Here is an 18,271-nt window from a genome sequence, read left to right as displayed (position 1 = left end):
CTGAGCTCTGGGGGAGCTTAACAAGGTGGGGGGCGTGATTTCACATGCACTGAGATCTCATTCTGTCACTGGCATTTGATGAGTCCTCGAAAAGGTAAATCCTGAACTTCGTCGTTCATCTCCCTTAGTGTTAACCATGAGCCAGACTTTATGGTGATTCTCTTTGCTCTTGCAGGAAGAGCTGGCGCCCGGATCGTGGGAACGATGCAAGGTGGAGACACGGAGGAAGATGTAAGTAACCACCCCCGTGTGCCTGTAGAGCTTCTCCAACAGTGCTTTACACTGACAGCCCTCTCCTCAGCCAGAGAAACACCTTTTTACCTGCTGAATCTTCATGTTCCAGGCCTGCTTTTCCCCTCCTTTCCTCCAGCTGACTGCGCTCTCGTCTGCATAGGCATGTATTTTCCTATTTTTGTTTTGCTCTGGGAGCCTCTGCACGCCGCCCTGTGCTTCAAACTCAGCTGCGGGGTATAACCAGCGGCACGCAGGCTGCGGGAATGCTGCTTCGTTGAGCTGTTGGGGAAGAGGGGATCAGCGCAGTGTGGCAGGACTTAGATGCGTTAAATCTAAGTTGCCTGCATTGCTCTAAAATCGCATTCCTTGGAGCCCTCGGCCTGGCACGTGCTAACGCACGGCATCAGTCTTCCAGCTGATGGGGCAGGGATGAGAGCCGAACTGTGAGCTGTGTCCCGGGGATCCCTGCCTTGCAGATAAAGCTGTCCCATGGCTCCTGGCTTTCCATCTGGTTGACCTGGTGAGCAGATAGTGGCTAAGCAGGTACAGCAGGGACTCATTCTGACTACTGTTCTCAGCCTGTGGCATATGGGCAACCCCTTTGGCGTCTTTCTGTGCCTCTGGGCACTCATAAGTGGCCGTATCTGTACTAGGAAGCTGAAGCCAGCTGCTGTGATGTGGTTTGCATCCCTACAGTAAGCTCTCCCCATCGTCCCCTGAACGTTCTTCCATCCAAGCTGCCAGCCAGGAGCTAGCTGGGGATTCCCTGGGGGGATGCTGGAATCTTGTTTTGGAGAGTTCTAGTTGGCACAGGCCAAAAGTGTGCTAGGAAATAGTACAAACACTTAAAAACTATGATGACCATGAACTTGTATTTGAACCTGTGCTGTCTAGTAATCTCCTGGTGTAGATGTGGCCTTTCTGTCTCACTGTCCAGCAGACACCCCACCCACTCTAGATAAGGAGGGTGTGCTAGGGATTCAGACATCTTCTCTGGGCCCAGCAAGAAGCCCTGTGCTGCTGGGGGATTATCCTTCTCTCTCAGCACTGCCCTGCCTTTCGTTGCCTTCACGGCATACAAATTAAGCCACTCTGAAACAAAGAATTTGCTTTTTGATTAATCCCTTCAACAAAAGCCCATTCCAGCCACCAAACCCCGGGGATTATGCTGGCTTGGATGAGGAAGCGGAGGTTAACGGACAAGTCGTGAGCTAGCACCACTCCAGGGTCCCAAGGAGAAGGTTTAAAATGGGAGGGAAATGGATGGGGGATGCACCTCTGCAGGACATAGGGTAGTAGGAAACTCCCGGTGTTCACCACCACATACAAAAACCGTTTGCTGTGGCTGTCCGACACGGCTAGGTTAGCCCTGCAGAGCTCTGGGCAGACTATTTCTCCTGCAGGCAGGGCCAGAAGAGGGAAAGCACCACTGCTGTTAAGTGTTTATTGCACCTGGATACATATTGCTATATATAGCCATAAGGGAGTTAAGTCTTTTGCTAGAGAGGGATGGGCCCTTCTTTCTGCCCATCCTCACCTTTTCTCTGGAAAGGAACTTTGCCAACAACTCTGCTGTTGGCTTCTGCCAGACGGGATGTGGCTAAGGCTGTTCGTTGCCTTCTGGGGAATGGTTTATGCCCTTGGTGTTCAGACCCATTTCTGGGTAGGGTCAGGAGTGCCAGTGCTGTAGGTGAAGATGTTGTGACCTCAGCCACGGTGCTGCCTGATTGTCCTTCACCACAGTCTTGCCAGATTTGGATAGTCATCTTCTGCAATTTCTCTTCCCTTTGGACTTCCCTGTTCACAGCTTTCCCCCACGTTTCCCTCTTGGCACCAGCCCCATCATATCCAGGTGTGGAGAGCCAAGGCCTTCAGCCTCTTATTGCCCTCACCTGCAACCACTTGAGTTGTCTCATGGCTCTTTTGCTGTTAGTACAGCATCTCGGTGGGTATTGGGGCTGAGAGGTTGCTTGTCCCTAAGCTTGTCCCTAATCTTCCCTTGCAGGGAAGGAAACTAGTGAGGCTGGTTTGAAGCCCTCAAAGAATTATTTGGGTTATGGTGGCAAGAGAGCAGGCTTCAGCCAGCCCAAGAGCCAGCAGCTGTATGCCTGGACTCTGTCACTTGCTGGTGTGGCACACAATGCCCGAGCTGTACCTGGCTTTGCTGCTTTCTCCCCTGCTCCCATTCTGGTTACTTTCTGTTTTCTTTTATGTTCTTGTGCTTGTTTTGGTTTTTTTTTTCCCCTGCTCTGCCTCTCCTGTTCTTCCCACTCTGGTTCTCCAAGGGGAGATCTGCCCCGGCACGGCCAGGCACGCGCAAGAGCATCACCAAGGCACAGGTGGGTTCCTCTCCTGCAGTTCATTTCCTTCCACTACGCCTCGATTCTTTGGTCTTGCAATAGGTATCACTTCAAAGTTAAACACCCTGCAAGGTTTTTAGTACCACCGATTTAGCAGAAGTCAGGGAGTTTGGTTTTTGTCAGCCCTGTTAAGTGGGGAAAGAGGTTTGCAATGAACAGAAGAATGTCAGGCACCAATACAGGTTAGGTGTGGACCTGCTGGAGTCAAGTTCTGAAGAGAAAGATCTGGGGGTCCTGGTAGACCGCAAAATGACAATGAGCAAGCAGCGTGCTCTTGTGTCCAGGAAGGCCAGTGGAATCCTGGGCTGCATAGGGAAGAGTGTGGCCAGTAGGTCGAGGGAAGTCATTCTCCCCCTCTACTCTGCACTGGTGAGGCCACAACTGGAATAGTGCGTCCAGTTCTGGGCTCCCCAATTCAAGAGGGACAGGGAACTACTGGAAAGAGTCCAGCGAAGGGCAACGAAGATGATTAAGGGATTGGAGCATCTCCCTTATGAAGAAAGGCTGAGAGAGCTGGGACTCTTTAGCCTGGAGAAGAGAAGGCTGAGGGGAGACCTTATCAATGCTTATAAGTATCTGAAGGGTGGGTTGAAGGAGGAGGGAGCCAGAGTCTTTTCAGTGGTTGCCAGTGACAGGACGAGGGGCAACGGGCACAAGTTGGAACACAGGAGGTTCCACTCAAATATGAGAAGAAACTTCTTCACGGTGAGGGTGCCAGAGCCCTGGAACAGGCTGCCCAGGGAGGGTGTGGAGTCCCCTTCTCTGGAGATTTTCAAGACCCGCCTGGATGCAGTCCTGAGTAACGTGCTCTGACACGCTCTGGGCAATCCTGCTTCAGCAGGGGGAGTTGGACTGGATGATCTCTGGTCCCTTCCAACTCTAAAAATTCAGTGAAATTCGGTGAACTGAAGGGAGCAGCCGCTGTCTAGCAGAGTGGGGAGCTGCTGGTGAAAGCCATGTGGGCCGTTAGCTCCCAGAGGCAGCTGAGCTCTGGCTTTTCATTATTTGGGAAGGCCAGCAGTGCAGCAGCCTGAGTTGGACCAAAGCTTCTTGCAGAGTCTGCCGCTGCTCCCCGGAGCAAGTCCAAATCTGGATCCGTTCCGGTCCAGACAAACAGCCTTCCCCATATCCCTCAGGCGTGGGGTTGCACAGAGCACAGGGGAGAATGCGACTGAGCCACCTTTTACTTTGGAGCCAGCAAAGCTGCTTTGCCATCTGAGAACCGAACTGGTCCTGAATTCTCTTTGCTTTCCATGCAGGAGGACTCGGGGGATAGTGAGATTGACCTGGATGAAGATGAAGACGAGGAGGAGGAGGATATGGAAGATGACAGCATGGAAATTTCCCCGAGCAAATCCAGTCACCGTGCAAGGAAGCCAGAGCCACTAGAGGAAAGTGATAACGACTTCTGACCCTTTAGTAGCAGGAGGCATCTGGAAATACAAACTTTGGAGAGATTCAGGCCAGGAGCTAATATCCTGCCATTTGAAAAGCGCTTGTCAGCATGAATTCAGGAGTCGGTAAATAATGTTCATTAAACTTGAAAATTAAACTTGGATTGCCACTCCTGTGACTCTCAAAGCATGAGCAGTTTATCCGTAATGAGAATCACAGTAATGTGGAGTGCGGTTATTTCCATAATTGCATTAGAACTGGCCCTCACGCACCGCAGTGCCAGAAGTCGCACTCCAGTGGGTATCGTCTGCTTGATTTCCCTGCATTTTATTATGTCCAAACAGATTTTTTTGGCTTAATAAAACTGGATGAAAAGCCGCTCTGGGAACACACTTAAATTGATTTTAAATCTGGCTTAAATCTATTTATCCTAAACATATCTTTTTCTTAATCAAGGGCTTGCCTCCACGAAGAGCAGCACCAGTTGCACCAAGGGAGTGGGAGAGCAGTGACGGGGTCCCCAAATGTCACCTTTGGCGCAGCATCTCGTAGTATTTCAGCTGTCAGTGGGAATTGTTCTCAAACTTCACTGGGCTTGAGTGTTCTGAGAGCGGCCGGTGTGAGACAGCGCTGTAACTAAATCCGTATGAAATTAGTCCTTTAATTATACTGGTCCTTCTGGGGTGGACTGAGATTGAGGTGCTCAAATGGGCCAAAAGTTGGGCTTTTGTTCAGCGAGTTACTCTGCTGCCATCAGTGAGAGCGTATTCAGGTGAACCCAAAAGCTGGGGGTTGTCTGGTGTGTTGCCTCTTGTCTTTAAGCTCTGCTTTAGCCTCACAATTTGTCTTCACAGGGGCAGAAATCAGTGCTTGATTAGAAGAGTTCATTTTGGTGTGTGTTCATCAGGGCAGACGAGAGCCCAGGCTGTTTTCCTGCCCTTCCCTTTTTTTTTTTTTTTTTTTTTTTAAATCAGCAGAGTACTTTGCTTTTCCCCCCGTCTGAAGTCTAGAGTCAGGTCCAGCCCCTCCGTTATTGTGCTGAAGGAAGGAATACACGTGAGTTATTTGAAAAACCAAGAGCTTTTTCATCTCTCCGTGTCTCTGGCCTCAAGGGTGGCACCTTCCAACCCGAGGCAGGTCCCCGTCGACAGAGCCCAGAGCTTGAAATGTCACGTCAAGGTGGGACAAAAGTTTACAGGTAAATACAGCGCAGGTTTTGTGTAGTAACGGGATATGTTTGTGCGCGGTGATGTGCTGAAATGCACACGACTGTACAGGCTTGAGCTGAGCGGGGTGATGGTTAGGACACTTCCTTGCATGCTGTAAAGTTAATTGGCATTTTGCACCTCACTTCAAAGAAAGCAGACACAGAAGATGATGTTCTTAGCGCTGCAAAGCACTGTGACAGCCATTGAGAAAGTGCATGTGCTCCCCACATCCCTCTCTCAAGGGACGAGAATGTCCTGATTTTAGGATCTGTTCTTAAAACATTTTTTTCCAGGTTAGGCAGGGAATCTGTTCTGGTCCTCTCTGAGTGCTGAGATGTGTCTGACTCGGGAGGGGGATTTCCCACAAGACTGGGTCCAGTCTCCAAGTCTGGGCTGCAGTTTCAGAGTTAGTTTTCTATGTTATTTCTGATATTGTAGGCCAAAATGAAAGCTGACTTAATACCTTGTGTGCTCAAAACCAGAGCCTTTCAGCGCAGCCAGATGGGTTTTGGGGTAGCCGTGATTTTGCTTTGCAGCTTCTCATGCCGGGCTAGAAGAGCAGCGCTGTTGGTAGCCACCCCCGGTGCCAGTGAAAATGCACCCTCGGAGCACTTGGTGCTTTCAGCTCAGGAGTGTTTGTGTACAGCTGGGTTTGTGCATAACGCGTATAGATCGATTAAATATATTTCAAATTGTTGTTAACCCCCTGTTTCTCGGAGCTCCAGGGCGCTGGAGCTGGCTCGGGGTTGTCGATCGCGCTCTCCGTTGGTGTTTCAGGTGATGTTTCAGCTCAGGATTAGACACAGGCTTTGGGCAGAGCTGGACCCGAGCCTCAGTCTGCCCTGAAATAATGGTGAAAGAGGTAGGACTTAAATCACTCAACGTCACTGTATCCTGTTGGAGAGCGTGTGCCAGCCCCTGATGCCTTATGGAAAAGCCATGAGCCCTCTTGTCACACCAGCACAGGGCGTGGGATCTGCAACCGGGGCAGCGGAGCGCAGCACACCCCAGATCTCCTAAGTCATGGTCCATGACCAAGAGAGGAAGGCAGTGCAAGGCATCTTCTCGGCTAGGAACCAATTTATTTCTCAGTATGTACATCTCGCACAGCTCAGCCCAGCGTTTCTCCAGGATCAACCCACAGAGGTCCCTGCCTGCAGCAGCAGCGTGGCTCAGGGTGGGCACTGGCAGAGGTGGAGTGGGGAGAGGGGACAGTGGCTGGAGGGGGGCTCTGGGAGGCGTTGCATAGTTTGGCGACTGGTCCACCTGCAAACCTGGCACCTTCTGGAGAGTCTGGGTCTCTGCTGCGCACACGAGGGCATCACCTGGCACCTCTGCCCAAAAGGTGACCTGCTAGGGGAGGACCCTGCCTGCAGCTGGGACATTGGGAAGAAACATCCCAAGGTCACACAGCTTGTCACCGATGACAACAGCAGGAGTCCAAAGAAGTCCAGCCTGTACTCAAGAGGCAGAACTTCATGATAAGGCAGTCCTGGTGTAGCACCGAGACACGTGTGCTGGAGACAGCCCATCCATGTGCAGTGCTGTTCCTCTTATGTTCACCCTCCCACTCCTCCTCCCATTCTCCTGAGGGCTCTTTATTTCCCAAGGTCTTTCTAGATGGTTCCACTCCTATGTCTTGGGATGTCTCTCTCTTTGACAGAGAACAGCACTAACGAACACTTCAGGCCTGCTGGGCCAGCACCAAAGTGTTATTGAGGGCTGGCAAAACACTCGTTGCCTCGGACCCTGCTCTGAAGTGCCCAGGTCCAGGGCACCGCTCTCATCTGAGCAAGGAGACAGCAAACCTCATCTCTCTCCGAGATGCCAAGGGCAGCCTGCGGGGCCAGGCAAGAAGGGGTGGCTGTGAATCCTGCCCGTGTTTTATCCACTTCTGCTGGAATCCCTGCCAGAACTAGAGGGAGAAGAGCTGGAGCAGAGCGCTGGGACCTCGGCTGGAGGAGAGCAGAGCTCTGGGGCGGTCAGGATGCGCCCAGTCTGGGGCAGGCTCTGAGCACAGCGCTGTAACCCCATGGAGATCACCGGAAGGGGTCGCGGCCACCGGCAGTGGCAGGTGAATCACCCACAAAAACAAGAAGAGTGTGGGATCTGCCCCCTCCTCCCTTCTTTTTCCATTTCACTCATTCCTTGAAGCTCCCCCAGGGCCTGGATGAACAGGGACATGGTCGCACATCCCCCAACTTTCAACACCAGTGAGTTTTGACCCTCCTGCATTGCTGATCCAGGGGCCCCAGCTCCTCGTGGGCCATGACGGGGAGCTCGGGACCTCTCCTTGCCCCAGCTGAGACAGGCAGGCAGAGGGCAGAGCAGCTCCCTGGGGGGCACGCTGGCCAAAGGGACGCAGCAGGCCACCTCCTGGCTGCGGCCAGGAACCCTCACACGTCCACAACGCAGTCGGGTGAGTTCGTCCGGATGGCGTCGGAGATCATCTTGGCTCCCGACTGGCCGATGCGGTTCCCCTGCAGGCTGGGAGCAAGGAGAAGAGTTCAGGCTTGGACATAAGGCAAAGTAGGATCCTTGGTGGCTGTGAGAGATGCTCCCCAGCTTTGCACCAGCATCATCTGCACCTTCCCCACACCATCCAGGAGCTCTTGCTGGGACCCCAGTCACAGGAGACTCTGGGTTTGAGAGCCCAGAGACAGACAGGTGAGAAGGTGGAAAAAGCCCCTGGGGAGCTGGCGGGGCTGAACCAGCCCTTCCTTGTGATATTTTGGAGATTATGTGGCTTTTGGGGTGGTTCTTCACCCCAGAGGCATCCCCAGAGTGGAGCTGTGGGGTCTGGAGCAGTGCGGGGATGGTGGCTGTCACACCGGGAGCAGCACAGGGCGCCCTTACCCCCTGCCCCATTGCAGGGGTCCCTGTGGGGCAGCCAGGAATGGGCAGTGCCAGTGATGGGGATGGTCCCTTGATGGTTCCCGTGGTCTCCCCTGTCCCTGCCCTTACCATCCAGCTCAGCAGTCACTTACTTCACGTAGGTGAGGCCGTGGTTGCCCTTCAGAGCCGTGGCGATGCAGATGGCTCCGTCCATGCCCAGGGAGTTTTCCTGCAGGCTGCGGGAGGTGAGAGGGTCAGAAAGCACCAGCCAGGGAGATGTGGCCACCAGGAGGTGGTGTGGGCGTTGCAAAAAGCCACCAGCTGAGGAGTTTGCCCCACTGAGAGCTGCTGGCCTGGCCGTCCCCTCGCTGAAAGGTCTGGAAAGGCTCTTTCTGTCTCCCAGCATGGGGAGCGGGATACTTACTTGAGCCAGCGGAGGCTGCGGTTCACCTTCAGCGCGTTGGCCATCGCCTTGGCCCCTGCCGCACCAATGGAGTTTCCCCGCAAGCTGCAGAGGAAGGCAGGCGGTGAGAAAGGACGGCCTGGGATGGCCCCATGCTGTTCGTGGGGAAGAGGAGGAGGTGGGAGAGGTGGCTCCAGGCCAGCGAGTCATGGGACAGGCAAGCCAAGTCTGGTAGGACACAATGCAAGGGTGGAAGCGGTGCTGAGCTAAGGACCAGGGTCTTGGACGCCCCCAGGGAGTGGTGTCGCAACCAGGGGGACTTGGTAACCCCACCAAATGCTTACTCCAGGGTCTGCAGGCTCTTGTTGACCACCAAGGCTTCTGCCAGGGCTTGGGCACCAGCTGCACCAACTGAAGCCATCTGCAGGCTGCAAGAGAACAAGGACCCTTCAGCGCATGTCATGAGGTAGCCGTGGTGTGCTAATTGGAGAAGCTAATTAAACAGGCTGCGGTGCCAGGGCCCTGCCACAGCCTGGATACTCACTGGAGATCTGCCAGGGTTGTGTTGACCTTCAGCGCGGTGGAGAGGGCAGCCATTCCCTCATCTCCAATGGCGTTCTCCTGCAAGCTAAGACATGCACGTGCTACCTCTGCCCATGGCCCACGGGAGCAGGGCCAGGGGCAACGAGGGGCATCGAGCACAGGACACAGTGTGCTGGGCTTTCCCAAATGGCTTGGAGTGGTCCCTGGGCCACCAAGCACTTACTGCATCCCCAGGCAAGGACATGTGATGGGAACAGAGGATGGACTGGAGCCCGTGGAGGAGGCAGCAGGGAAAGCCACCTCCCCTGGAGCAGCATGAGGGCAGAGTCCTTGGGCAGGTCCCAGTAGGAAGACACTGCCCAGGACCTCTCCACCCGTGTCCCCACTTACTCAAGGCTGGCCAGGCTGCCGTTGGACTGTAGTGCTTGTGCCAGGGCCGTGGCAGCGTTCGCCTGGATGAAGTTCCACTGCAAACTGCGAACAGGAGAAAACAGGAGGTGAAGTCCAGGGCTGTGAGGATGCCCCGATCCCTACAGGCTCAGCATCCATCCGCTCCCATGCAGTCTGGTGGAGGCTGGGAGGCGACCCATGGGTCCGTCTGGGATGGTACAGCACGCCTCCCATGGAAGGGTGACCCCATCTCACAGCCTGAGGCCTGGGAGCATTTTTCCCTGCCCCACATCCACACAAGGAGCTTCAAAACCATCCAGGTCCAAGGGGAAACTCACTGGAGGGAGGTGAGTGCCCGGTTGTCTTTCATCGCTAAAGCAATGGCCTTGCCGCCTTCGTCGTAGAGCAGGTTCGCCGCTAAGCTGGAGGGAAGGGACAGAGGACACAAGTCACACACACAGAGTTTGGGACAACTCCAGCAACGCTGCACAGCAGTGTGGGTGCCCTTCTGGGGGCCACGGGACTTACTCCAGCTTCCTGAGGGTGCTGTTGGTCCGCAGGGCACGGGCAATGGCGGGGCCCCCCTCCTTGCTGATGGAGTTCTCCCGCAAGCTGGGGAAAGACACAGGGCTAGGGAGGAGCAGCCAAAACAGGACTTCGGCTGCTCTCCCACAGCCCACCTCGCCCCCAAGCTCTGGGGCTGAGACCATCCATTGCAATGGGCAGTCTGTCTGACTTGCATCCCCATCAGCATCTGGGTCTCCTTTCCCTCCATCCCCATCAGCATCTGCATCTCCTTTCCTTGCATCCCCATCAGCATCTGCATCTTCTTTCCTTGCATCCCCATCAGCATCGGCATCCTCATCAGCACCTGCATCTCCATTCCCTGCATCTCCATCAGCATCTGCATCCCCATCAGCATCTCTGTTCCCTGCATATTCCTTCCCCACTTCCCTATCTCAGCATCTGGATCTCCATTCACTGCGTCCCCATCAGCATCTGGATCTCCATTCCCTACATCTCCATTCCCTACATCTCCATTCCCTGTGCATCCTACAACTGTGACCCCCGATGCCACCAGAGCTTTTTCCCATCCCTACTGCCATTGTTTCATTGCCGGACACGGCTGAACCGATAGTGTCCCAAGGGGAGTAAGCTAACGATGGAGGGAAGGTGCTCACAGCCAGAGGGAGGGACAGAGGCTGCTTTCCATGTCCCAGAGCACTTGTGGAAACAACCAGGCACAAGGAAAAGTCCTCGCATCCCATGTCCCAGCAGCAGCTTTTGGCCAGGGTGGCAGGAGGGACTGTCACTTACTTGAGGCTGATGAGTCCCTTGTTGGAGCAGAGAGCTGCTGTCAGTGCAGTGACCCCAGTGCTGCTGATGGAATTACTCTGGAGACTGAGACAAACAGGGCAAGGCATGAGGACGGGCCAATCTTGCGGGCTTGGGCTGCAGGGTTGTGTTTGGGGTGAAAAGTCCCCATTTGCCCGTTTAACTGAGAAACCGGCATCTCCCAGCCACGGGAGGCAGGGGGGAGCCAAGGCTAAAGGGCCACCTTTATGATCAGCCAGACCAGGATCAGCATCTCCTGGAGCACCAGTCCCACTGAGCAGAGGTGACAGGGTTTGCTGGCACTTCGGGGCAGATGTGTCCCCAGCCGGCTGTCACCGTGGCTACTGGCTCACCTGGGGATGCGGTTCCTGCACTCTTTTGGTCCTTTGATGGACCCAGAGAACAGCAGCTTGTCCCCAGGAGCCATCAGCCCTCTGCTTTGGAGGGGTGGGAGTAATGGTCCTCTCTGGCTGCCATTCTCAAGGGGGATGAAGGTCACACCATCTCACCCTGACTCTGCCAGTCCCCAGCCCGTTACCTTCCTCGTTAGCCAATTCCCATCACTTTTGAGTGAGAGAAGACCTAAAGCTACCAGTATCCTCCAAAAGCAGAAAAAAAAATAATCATCATCTGGGTTGAGGATTAACTCCTTCTACGCTCCTTTGGTGAAAGCAGGGCCAGCCCAGCTGCTGCCGGCATTGCCTGGGGCTGCTGCACGGTGCTCCAGCCCACATGGAGCACCCACAGCGCCCGTGCCCCTCCAGGGAACGTAGGGGGGGAGGATCCAGGGCAGTACAAGGGGCTCTGGAGGCAGGGGAGGGAGCCTGGAGTAGGTGGGAGATGCTGGAGTGAGGAGGCTGGACTGGGTTCTGCTGGGCAAGCAGGAGACCAGGCATGGAGGGGGGACCACCAAAACAGTGGGTGGACAGTTGGTGCAGAAGTGGGTGGAAAGTCTGGAGCAGACTCTGCTCCATTTAAGTCTCCTATCCCATGAGCTTTTTCCCCTCAGGTTGCTTAGAGAAGCTGTGGCTGCTCCGTCCCTGGAGGGGTTCAAGGCCAGGTTGGACGGGGCTTGGAGCAACCTGGTCTGGTGGGAGGTGTCCCTGCCCAGGGCAGGGGGTGGCACTGGATGGGCTTTAAGTTCCCTTCCAACCCAAACCATTCTATGACTTACTCGAGGCTTTGCAGACTGTGGTTCACCTTTAGAGCTTCAGCCAAGGCAACCGAGCCGTTGTCTCCTACCGAGTTGCTGGAGAGTCTAAGACACAAGAGGAAGAGCAGGCGTTACCAGCAGCCGCGCTGCAACCAGCTTGGGTCTGCCGGCAAAGGATTCATCCCCCCTGGTTCCTTCTGCTCCAGCAGTAAGTATGAACTTGCTGTGATCTCGTTTCCAACCTTCCCATACCTTTTGTTCTTTTATGTTGGTTTTGAGCTGAAACTCAGCTTTTAATGTATCCACAGGGCCTGGAGACCGGACGCTTGCCTCTGCTGGAGGGCAAGCTTGGCCTCCCAGTTCTCTGCTCCCTGCAACCCTGGAGAGTCCCCTCCACCCATGCTGACCCCCTCAGGCAAAGCTAGTGGAGTCCACCCTGCCTGCATCGCATGGCCCAGCCCCTGCCCATCGCTCCTGCCCGCAGATCCAAGGAGACGTAGGGCTGGTGTCACCATCCCTCCACCTTGCGCTGCCCTTACGTCAGCTCCTTCAGGCTGCAGTTCTGCTTCAGCGCCTCCGCTATCTTCCTGGCACCCTGGGCTCCGATGGCGTTTTTCTGCAGGCTGCAAAGGTGAGGAAGGCACCCATGAATATGGGGTGCCACGTCCCCCTCAGTGGCACCTTGGTCTGCTGGGTGGCTGGGAGAGGGGAGACAGCAGGTCATGGTCACTCACTGTAGGGTCGTCAGCCTGCGGTTGGTCAACAGGGCCTCAGCCAGGAAGGTGGCACCGTCCTCCTTGATGGTGTTGTGCTGCAGGCTACCAGGAGAGAGGAGCAAAGCCATGTCCAGTGATCATCTGCCCAGGCGTTTGCTTGCCCCCATCCCTGGCATGAGAGGGTTGTCTGGCCCCCGAGCATCCCTGCCCAGTGCTTTCCCTCCCTCCCTCCTTCCGTGGGAGACGCCTCCTCCCATGCACCAGCATAGTGTGAGCTCTCGCGCGAGGGATGGACCTGGACCTCCACCTCCACCTCCTGAAGCTGAGAGGCAGAAGGTCCCAACATCTCTGGCCCATGGTCACCAGGTCTCTGCCGGCTGCAGTCGTGCTCGCTGCCTGGCACAACCCAACCAGGTTGTGTCCAGGATCTCCCCCCAGGCTGACCCTCAAAGTGGGGAAAACCTCAATGGGACAGGAGAGGGCTGGAGGGGGGTTTGTCCTAGGGATCTGTTCCCGGAGGTGCTGCAGAAGTTGAGACTTACTTCAGGGAGAGCAGGACTTGGTTTTTTTTCAGCGCATCAGCTAGTGCTTTTGCTCCGGTGGGGCCGATGGAGTTGCTCCGCAGGCTGGGGCGAGACGGGCAGAAAAACCAAATTTAGCAAAGCTGGAGTGGCCTGTGCCCAGTTTAAGCCAAATGCCTCCACGTGGCACAATCTCCGGCACTGCTGAGGTGGGACATCAGGCCGGCAGCTCACAAGAGTTACATTCACCTCTTGAGCAGTGGTGGCTTTAGGGGCTGGAGACCTTCCCCAGCTTGGTCGGGCCGGGTGGTATCTGGCCCCGCTGTGGCCATGGGAATGGTTCCCGTGGGGAATGTGTGAGTGGCAGGAGCTGGCAAAGGGGAAACACTTACTCCAGCACCACCAGGCTCCTGTTCACCATCAGTGACCTGGCCAGCGCTTTGGCTCCCTTGTTGCTGATCTGATTTTCTGCCAAGCTGCCCGGAAAAGAGAAAAATCAGGTGTTTTTCAGGGGAAGAAAGAAGCTTTTTCAGCCCCTGGCATGTTCCAGGATGCAGCTGGGATGGGTGAGCAGAGGAAAGCCATGGGGAACATTTCATTCGTGGTACAACCATGCGAAGTGGTGGATCCTCTGAGGTCTGCTCTCCTGGGGTGGACACCAGGCAGGGGTTTGCAAGGACAGGGTGGAAGGGGAGTTTCTAGACTTAACATTCATTGGTGTCATGAAAAGGGGGTTCCAATCGCAGCATGGGGGACTCTGTTCAGCCATGAAGACAGGGAGGAAGGTGGAGAAAGTGGGCAGCATCTGTCTGGGGTGAGGCATCTACCTGTGTGGGGGTCAGGAGCCCGTCCCCTCCATACATCAGATGCTCCGTGCGGAGCCTCAGGTGTCCAGCAAAGAGCTGTGACCTTGGGAAGCAGTTTGTTGGGATAACCCATGGATTTCTACACAGTATTTTAGGAACAGCGAGGAGGCCGTGGTCCCAGGAAGGCTGGGTGAGACAGCCTGCCCAGCCACCGTGAGAACACAGAGGGTAAGGTCACCATGGCTGGGTGCAGGAGATCATGTGGGGCTGTCCTTGTCACTAGGCACCCTGAGGAGCCAGTGGGAGAGACATTCCTGGAAGACCCTCACCCTGGTTTTGAGATGCCCCCAACTCTGCTCTGCATCCCCAGGAGCAGCCTGTCTGCCCTGGGCCAGCTCCTACCTGAGCTTCTGGATCTGACAGTCCTTCACACTCAACACGCTGCCCAGCAGCTCCATCACGTTGTCCTTAAACTGGTTATTGTCCAGCCTGGAGAAGATACAAAGAGAGAGCAAAAGCAAGCATTTGGAGAGCAAAGTGGAGAAAGGACTACCCTCCTGTGACATCTGCCCACCACAGGTGGAAAAACTCAGAGAAGCAGAGCTGAATCAGAGGCATCCCTAGGAGATCTCTCTGCTGAGGGACAATGTTAGTGGGCCCGTGTCTCCCATCGACACCCAGGATTTTGAGTCACAGCCCGGCACCCCTGGTTGCTTCTCCTGATGCAATCCAACCAGGACTCACCTGAGGTTGTGGCAGAAGAGGAGCTGGGAGAGCAGGCTCTTACAGACGTTGTAGGTGAGACAGTTGGAGAGGTTTGTCTCCTCCATGCAGACGTCAGAGACCTGCAGGAGATAAGCCAGAGCAGAGCAGTTCACGGGGGTGAGCATCCCGGCCAAGCTCTCGTTCTTCATGGCTTCTTCCACAGTCTTGGCAATCTCCGTGTGCTGAATTTCATACAGGCAGTGCATGGTGTTCACTGTTCGTGAGGAGATGACATAGTTGGTGTTCAGGCAGCCCTGGAGGAAGCTGATCGCTTGGCTCCTGAAGCTGTTGTGCTCGTCCTTCACCAGCAGCCACCCAGAGAGCAGCTTGTTCACCTGCGGGGAGAGGAGCCCGGAGAGAAAACGCACAAATATGTCCAGCTGCCTGTCCTCTGCCTGCAGTGACTTCTGAACAGCGCTCTTGAAGTGGTTGAGGAAGCCCAACTTGGGCCAGGACATCCCGCTCTCCGTGAAAAGGTCAAATATTGCCCGTTTCGCTGCCGTGTAATAATAAATAGCCGCTAGAAACTCCTGGATGGTTAAGTGGGAGAAGTAGTAGGCCGTGAAGGACTGCATCTCTTCCTTGAGCAGGAGCCGGCTGCACAAGCTGCTCTGCAGCAAGGAGAGGTCGATGCCGTACGCCTTCATGTCCTGCTCGTAAAACACGTATTTCTTTTTGAGCAGCCCGTAGAAGGCCAGTCTGCCCAGGCTGCCCACTATCTTCTTGCTGTTGTTCACAGCCTGCTCGATCCTGAGGGTTTCTCTCGGCTTTTCTGGCCAGTCGCTGCTCAGAGCCATCTTAAAATAATAGGAGTAGATTTCTGATAGGGTCCTGGGGACGACGGGTGTTTCTTGGGATTGATTGGTGCTGTTTTTTAGGTAATAACCAATGGAGGAGCCAGAAATCCAGCAAAAGCCAGGAACAGTGCACATGACGTGTAAGGACCTGTTAGCCCTGATGTGACGCAGGACTTGGCTGGATAAGTCTCTGTTGTCAAGGAACATCTGGTCCAAGAAGTCCTTCATCTCTGCAGCTCCAAACCCTCGTATTTCCGTCATCCGGTCAACAAGCCCACCGGGGATTTGGCTGGCTGCAGTTGGCCGTGACGTGACCCAGACAGAAGCCTCCTGCAGCAAGTTGCCACGTATAATGTTTGTGATCAGGTTGTCCACCTGGATCTCCTTTTTGGGATCGGTGCATACTACCGTGTTGGAAAAATCCAAAGGAGTCTTGAACTCATCCAAACCGTCAAGGATGAGGAGGGTCCTGGCGGCTCCCGCCCAGATGCAGTTGGGCTCGGTGATGTGAGGAAAGGCCAAGCAGATGAGCCTTTCGGCAGAGAGCTTCTCGTAGGTGTTGAGCTCCCGGAAGGTGAGGGGCAGCACAAAGATGATGTCCCTGTTGATCTCCCCCTTTGCCCAGGTGTAGACAAACAGCTTCACCAGTGTGCTTTTGCCAATCCCGGCCACTCCGATGGTGACAGAGATCCGGGGTGGGATGCTGACCTTGGAGAGAGGCAGGAAGAGCTTCTCCAGAGGGATGCTCTTGGATGCGTTTCGTAAGCCTTTGGTGGCTTCAATCTGCAGGATATCATGCTCCTTCTGCTGGATATCAGTCAAGCCTTCCACCAGCAGCAGGCTGGTGAGTCGCTGGAGGGGACCTGTCTCCAAGCCATTCCCATAGTAGTTTTGGAGGCTCTCCAGGTGCTTCTGCACCATGGGTTCTGCACAGAGAGAAATGAAATGGGGGGGTGAGCAGGAGGATGCTAACCACAAATGCAAATGAGAGATGCTGCTTCACTTTTCTGCCATGCCCACGCAGAGGGGAAGCTGCACAGAGCCCTCACGTCTGGGCAGGAAGGTACGTGCCAGGGCCTGGAGGGCACTAATAGGCTTAAATGGCCCTGAACAGCCTCACCCATTGGTCCAGGAGCCCATTTAAGTTCAACCCTGGGCCTTCAACCCCTGCCTAAGCTATATTGTAGGAGCACTTATCTACAGCACCATTGTGCCTGTGCCTGCAGGACCTTGTTCATCTGGGCCTTGATCTTGGGCCTCATCGCTCTGCGCTTGTCTAGTGACAGCTGGACTATGTCTTAACCTGATTGCCCTCGCTGGACCTGGCTATGACCTCCGGATTGACTTCCCAGCTTGACCTCAGCCCTGCCTCATCGCTATGGACTTGTCTGATGAGTTGGACTCCTGGCTGAACCTGGTGATCATCTCTGGACCTGTCCTGCTCACCTGACTCACGTACCACGGCCCCTGGGACAGAGTATTTAAACCCTCCAGCAAAGGCTGGGCAAGCAGGGAATGATGCTGCGAGAGAGTCAGAGCAGACACCAGCCAAGGCTGGAGCCTCCCAACCAGAAGGGAAACCTCTCCTGGCAAGAGGGTTGCAAGGAGAGCCTAGAGTTGGGGCAACCACCAACAGGTGGGGTCAGGGATGCCCAGCTGTCCTCCTCCTGCCGTCCCCCTGTTCCCAGCACAGCTGCTGGGAATGACTGGTGTGATCTGGATGTTGACGACACTAAAGACTCCTCAGGCTGCCCAGAGAGGTGTGCTGAGGGCAGTGAGGGACCCACAGGAAGGTCCCTCAGACGTGGTAGAGAGTCCTTGTCACCCCCTGGCTGTGTCCTTCCCCAGCAGAGACCCCAAGACAGGACTGTCACTTGCATGGACACTCCCATTGGAGCTGCCAACGTTGCCCAGATCTGTGCACATCTTGGGGTGCTCCAGCAAGCACCCACAGCCAGGACATGTGTGCAAACACCCCTCGTTGGGTCCAAAGTGGACTGCCTACCATAGACAGTGATGTGAAGGTAGAGCTGGGAATTGGTGGTCTCGATGAAGGTCTGCAGGGACTGGGAGGCGTAGCTGCCCTTGCCAGCCAGGATGTCCACCACTGCCCTCACCTGCTCGGGCAGGGAGCTGGCCTCCTGCGCCCGGCCGGCCTCCTCCACCGTGAGGAGGTCCAGCCTCCGCAGGTAGCAGATGATCTCCTCCAGGAACTGTGGTGAGATGGACCTCACCAGCTGCTTGCGGTAGCGATTGATCCAAACCTCTGCGGAAGAGGAGAGCAGGAGAGTTGAGTCTTAAACAAGGCTCTGGGCACGTTGCTCAGGGGTCATGGGGAAAGGTGGCAGTGGAGCATCCCATCTGACTCTGAGGGTAGCAGGGGGTAAACTAGAGCCCTTCAGAGCAACCTGCCAAAGTCCTCCTTGAGATGATGCCATCCCAAAGCTGTGGCAGGCTGTTTTGTTAGGAGATGCCTGGCCAAGGCAGCAGCTATCGAAATTGGAGTCAAAGAAACGGAAGAACACAATCATGAAATGAAATTTCCTCCTGGTAACCAGGCCCATGCAGATATAAAAGTCTGAGCAAGATCATTTGTCTTTGGAGATAGCCATTCCCCTTGTTCCAGCAGAGTTGTTCCCAAACCCTTGGACTAGGAACCACTGTCAACCCTCATTCCTTGGTCCCCCACCTTGTCCCATATTTGAATTTGAAACTCCAAGGTGGTGGGTCTCCGGCTGCCCAGCCACCACTCACCTTCCATCAGAGGCCTCCCGTGACATGAGTGATCCCTGGGCGAGGAGCGCTGTGTT

The 18,271-nt window shown here is 55.1% G+C and overlaps 2 protein-coding genes across 3 annotated transcripts in view; one reads left to right on the top strand and one right to left on the bottom strand.

Moving 5' to 3' along the window:
- Nucleotides 1-4,367, top strand: part of CLUAP1 (clusterin associated protein 1) — a 79,244-nt gene extending 74,877 nt beyond the window's left edge. The window contains exons 11-13 of one of the 2 annotated variants that reach the window (XM_074158553.1): nucleotides 176-231; nucleotides 2,520-2,573; nucleotides 3,854-4,367. In XM_074158553.1, coding sequence (XP_074014654.1) covers nucleotides 176-231; nucleotides 2,520-2,573; nucleotides 3,854-4,006 — 263 coding nt within the window. In that variant the 3' untranslated portion in view covers nucleotides 4,007-4,367. The remainder of the gene's footprint in view (nucleotides 1-175; nucleotides 232-2,519; nucleotides 2,574-3,853) is intronic. The other variant, XM_074158554.1, reaches the window with a different exon arrangement.
- A 2,932-nt stretch (nucleotides 4,368-7,299) lies between these two features.
- On the bottom strand, nucleotides 7,300-18,241 carry NLRC3 (NLR family CARD domain containing 3). The gene is made up of 18 exons (XM_074158580.1): nucleotides 18,216-18,241; nucleotides 17,579-17,727; nucleotides 14,644-16,387; nucleotides 14,302-14,388; nucleotides 13,486-13,569; nucleotides 13,115-13,198; nucleotides 12,591-12,674; nucleotides 12,396-12,479; nucleotides 11,878-11,961; nucleotides 10,686-10,769; nucleotides 9,897-9,980; nucleotides 9,707-9,790; nucleotides 9,369-9,452; nucleotides 8,980-9,063; nucleotides 8,780-8,863; nucleotides 8,457-8,540; nucleotides 8,185-8,268; nucleotides 7,300-7,684 (listed from the first exon to the last, which is right to left on the bottom strand). The coding sequence occupies exons 1-18, from the start codon at nucleotides 18,239-18,241 to the stop codon at nucleotides 7,594-7,596; spliced, it is 3,189 nt and encodes a 1,062-aa protein (XP_074014681.1). The 3' UTR covers nucleotides 7,300-7,593.
- Between the last annotated feature and the right edge of the window lie 30 nt (nucleotides 18,242-18,271).

Source organism: Numenius arquata, chromosome 14 (assembly GCF_964106895.1).
Source record: "Numenius arquata chromosome 14, bNumArq3.hap1.1, whole genome shotgun sequence".
Classification (NCBI taxonomy): domain Eukaryota; kingdom Metazoa; phylum Chordata; class Aves; order Charadriiformes; family Scolopacidae; genus Numenius; species Numenius arquata.
This window is presented reverse-complemented; position numbering and strand designations above follow the sequence as displayed.

Bases quoted from the DNA above. Each gene is read 5' to 3' on its own strand.
- NLRC3 (XM_074158580.1), bottom strand. From the start codon at position 18,241: ATGTCACGGGAGGCCTCTGATGGAAG. The intron at 10,770-11,877 runs GTAAGTCATAGA...TGTTTGTCTCAG, and splicing joins CACAGTCTGCAAAGCCTCGA to TCTCCAGAGTAATTCCATCA. The intron at 9,981-10,685 runs GTAAGTGACAGT...GTCTTTCCCCAG, and splicing joins AAGGGACTCATCAGCCTCAA to CTTGCGGGAGAACTCCATCA.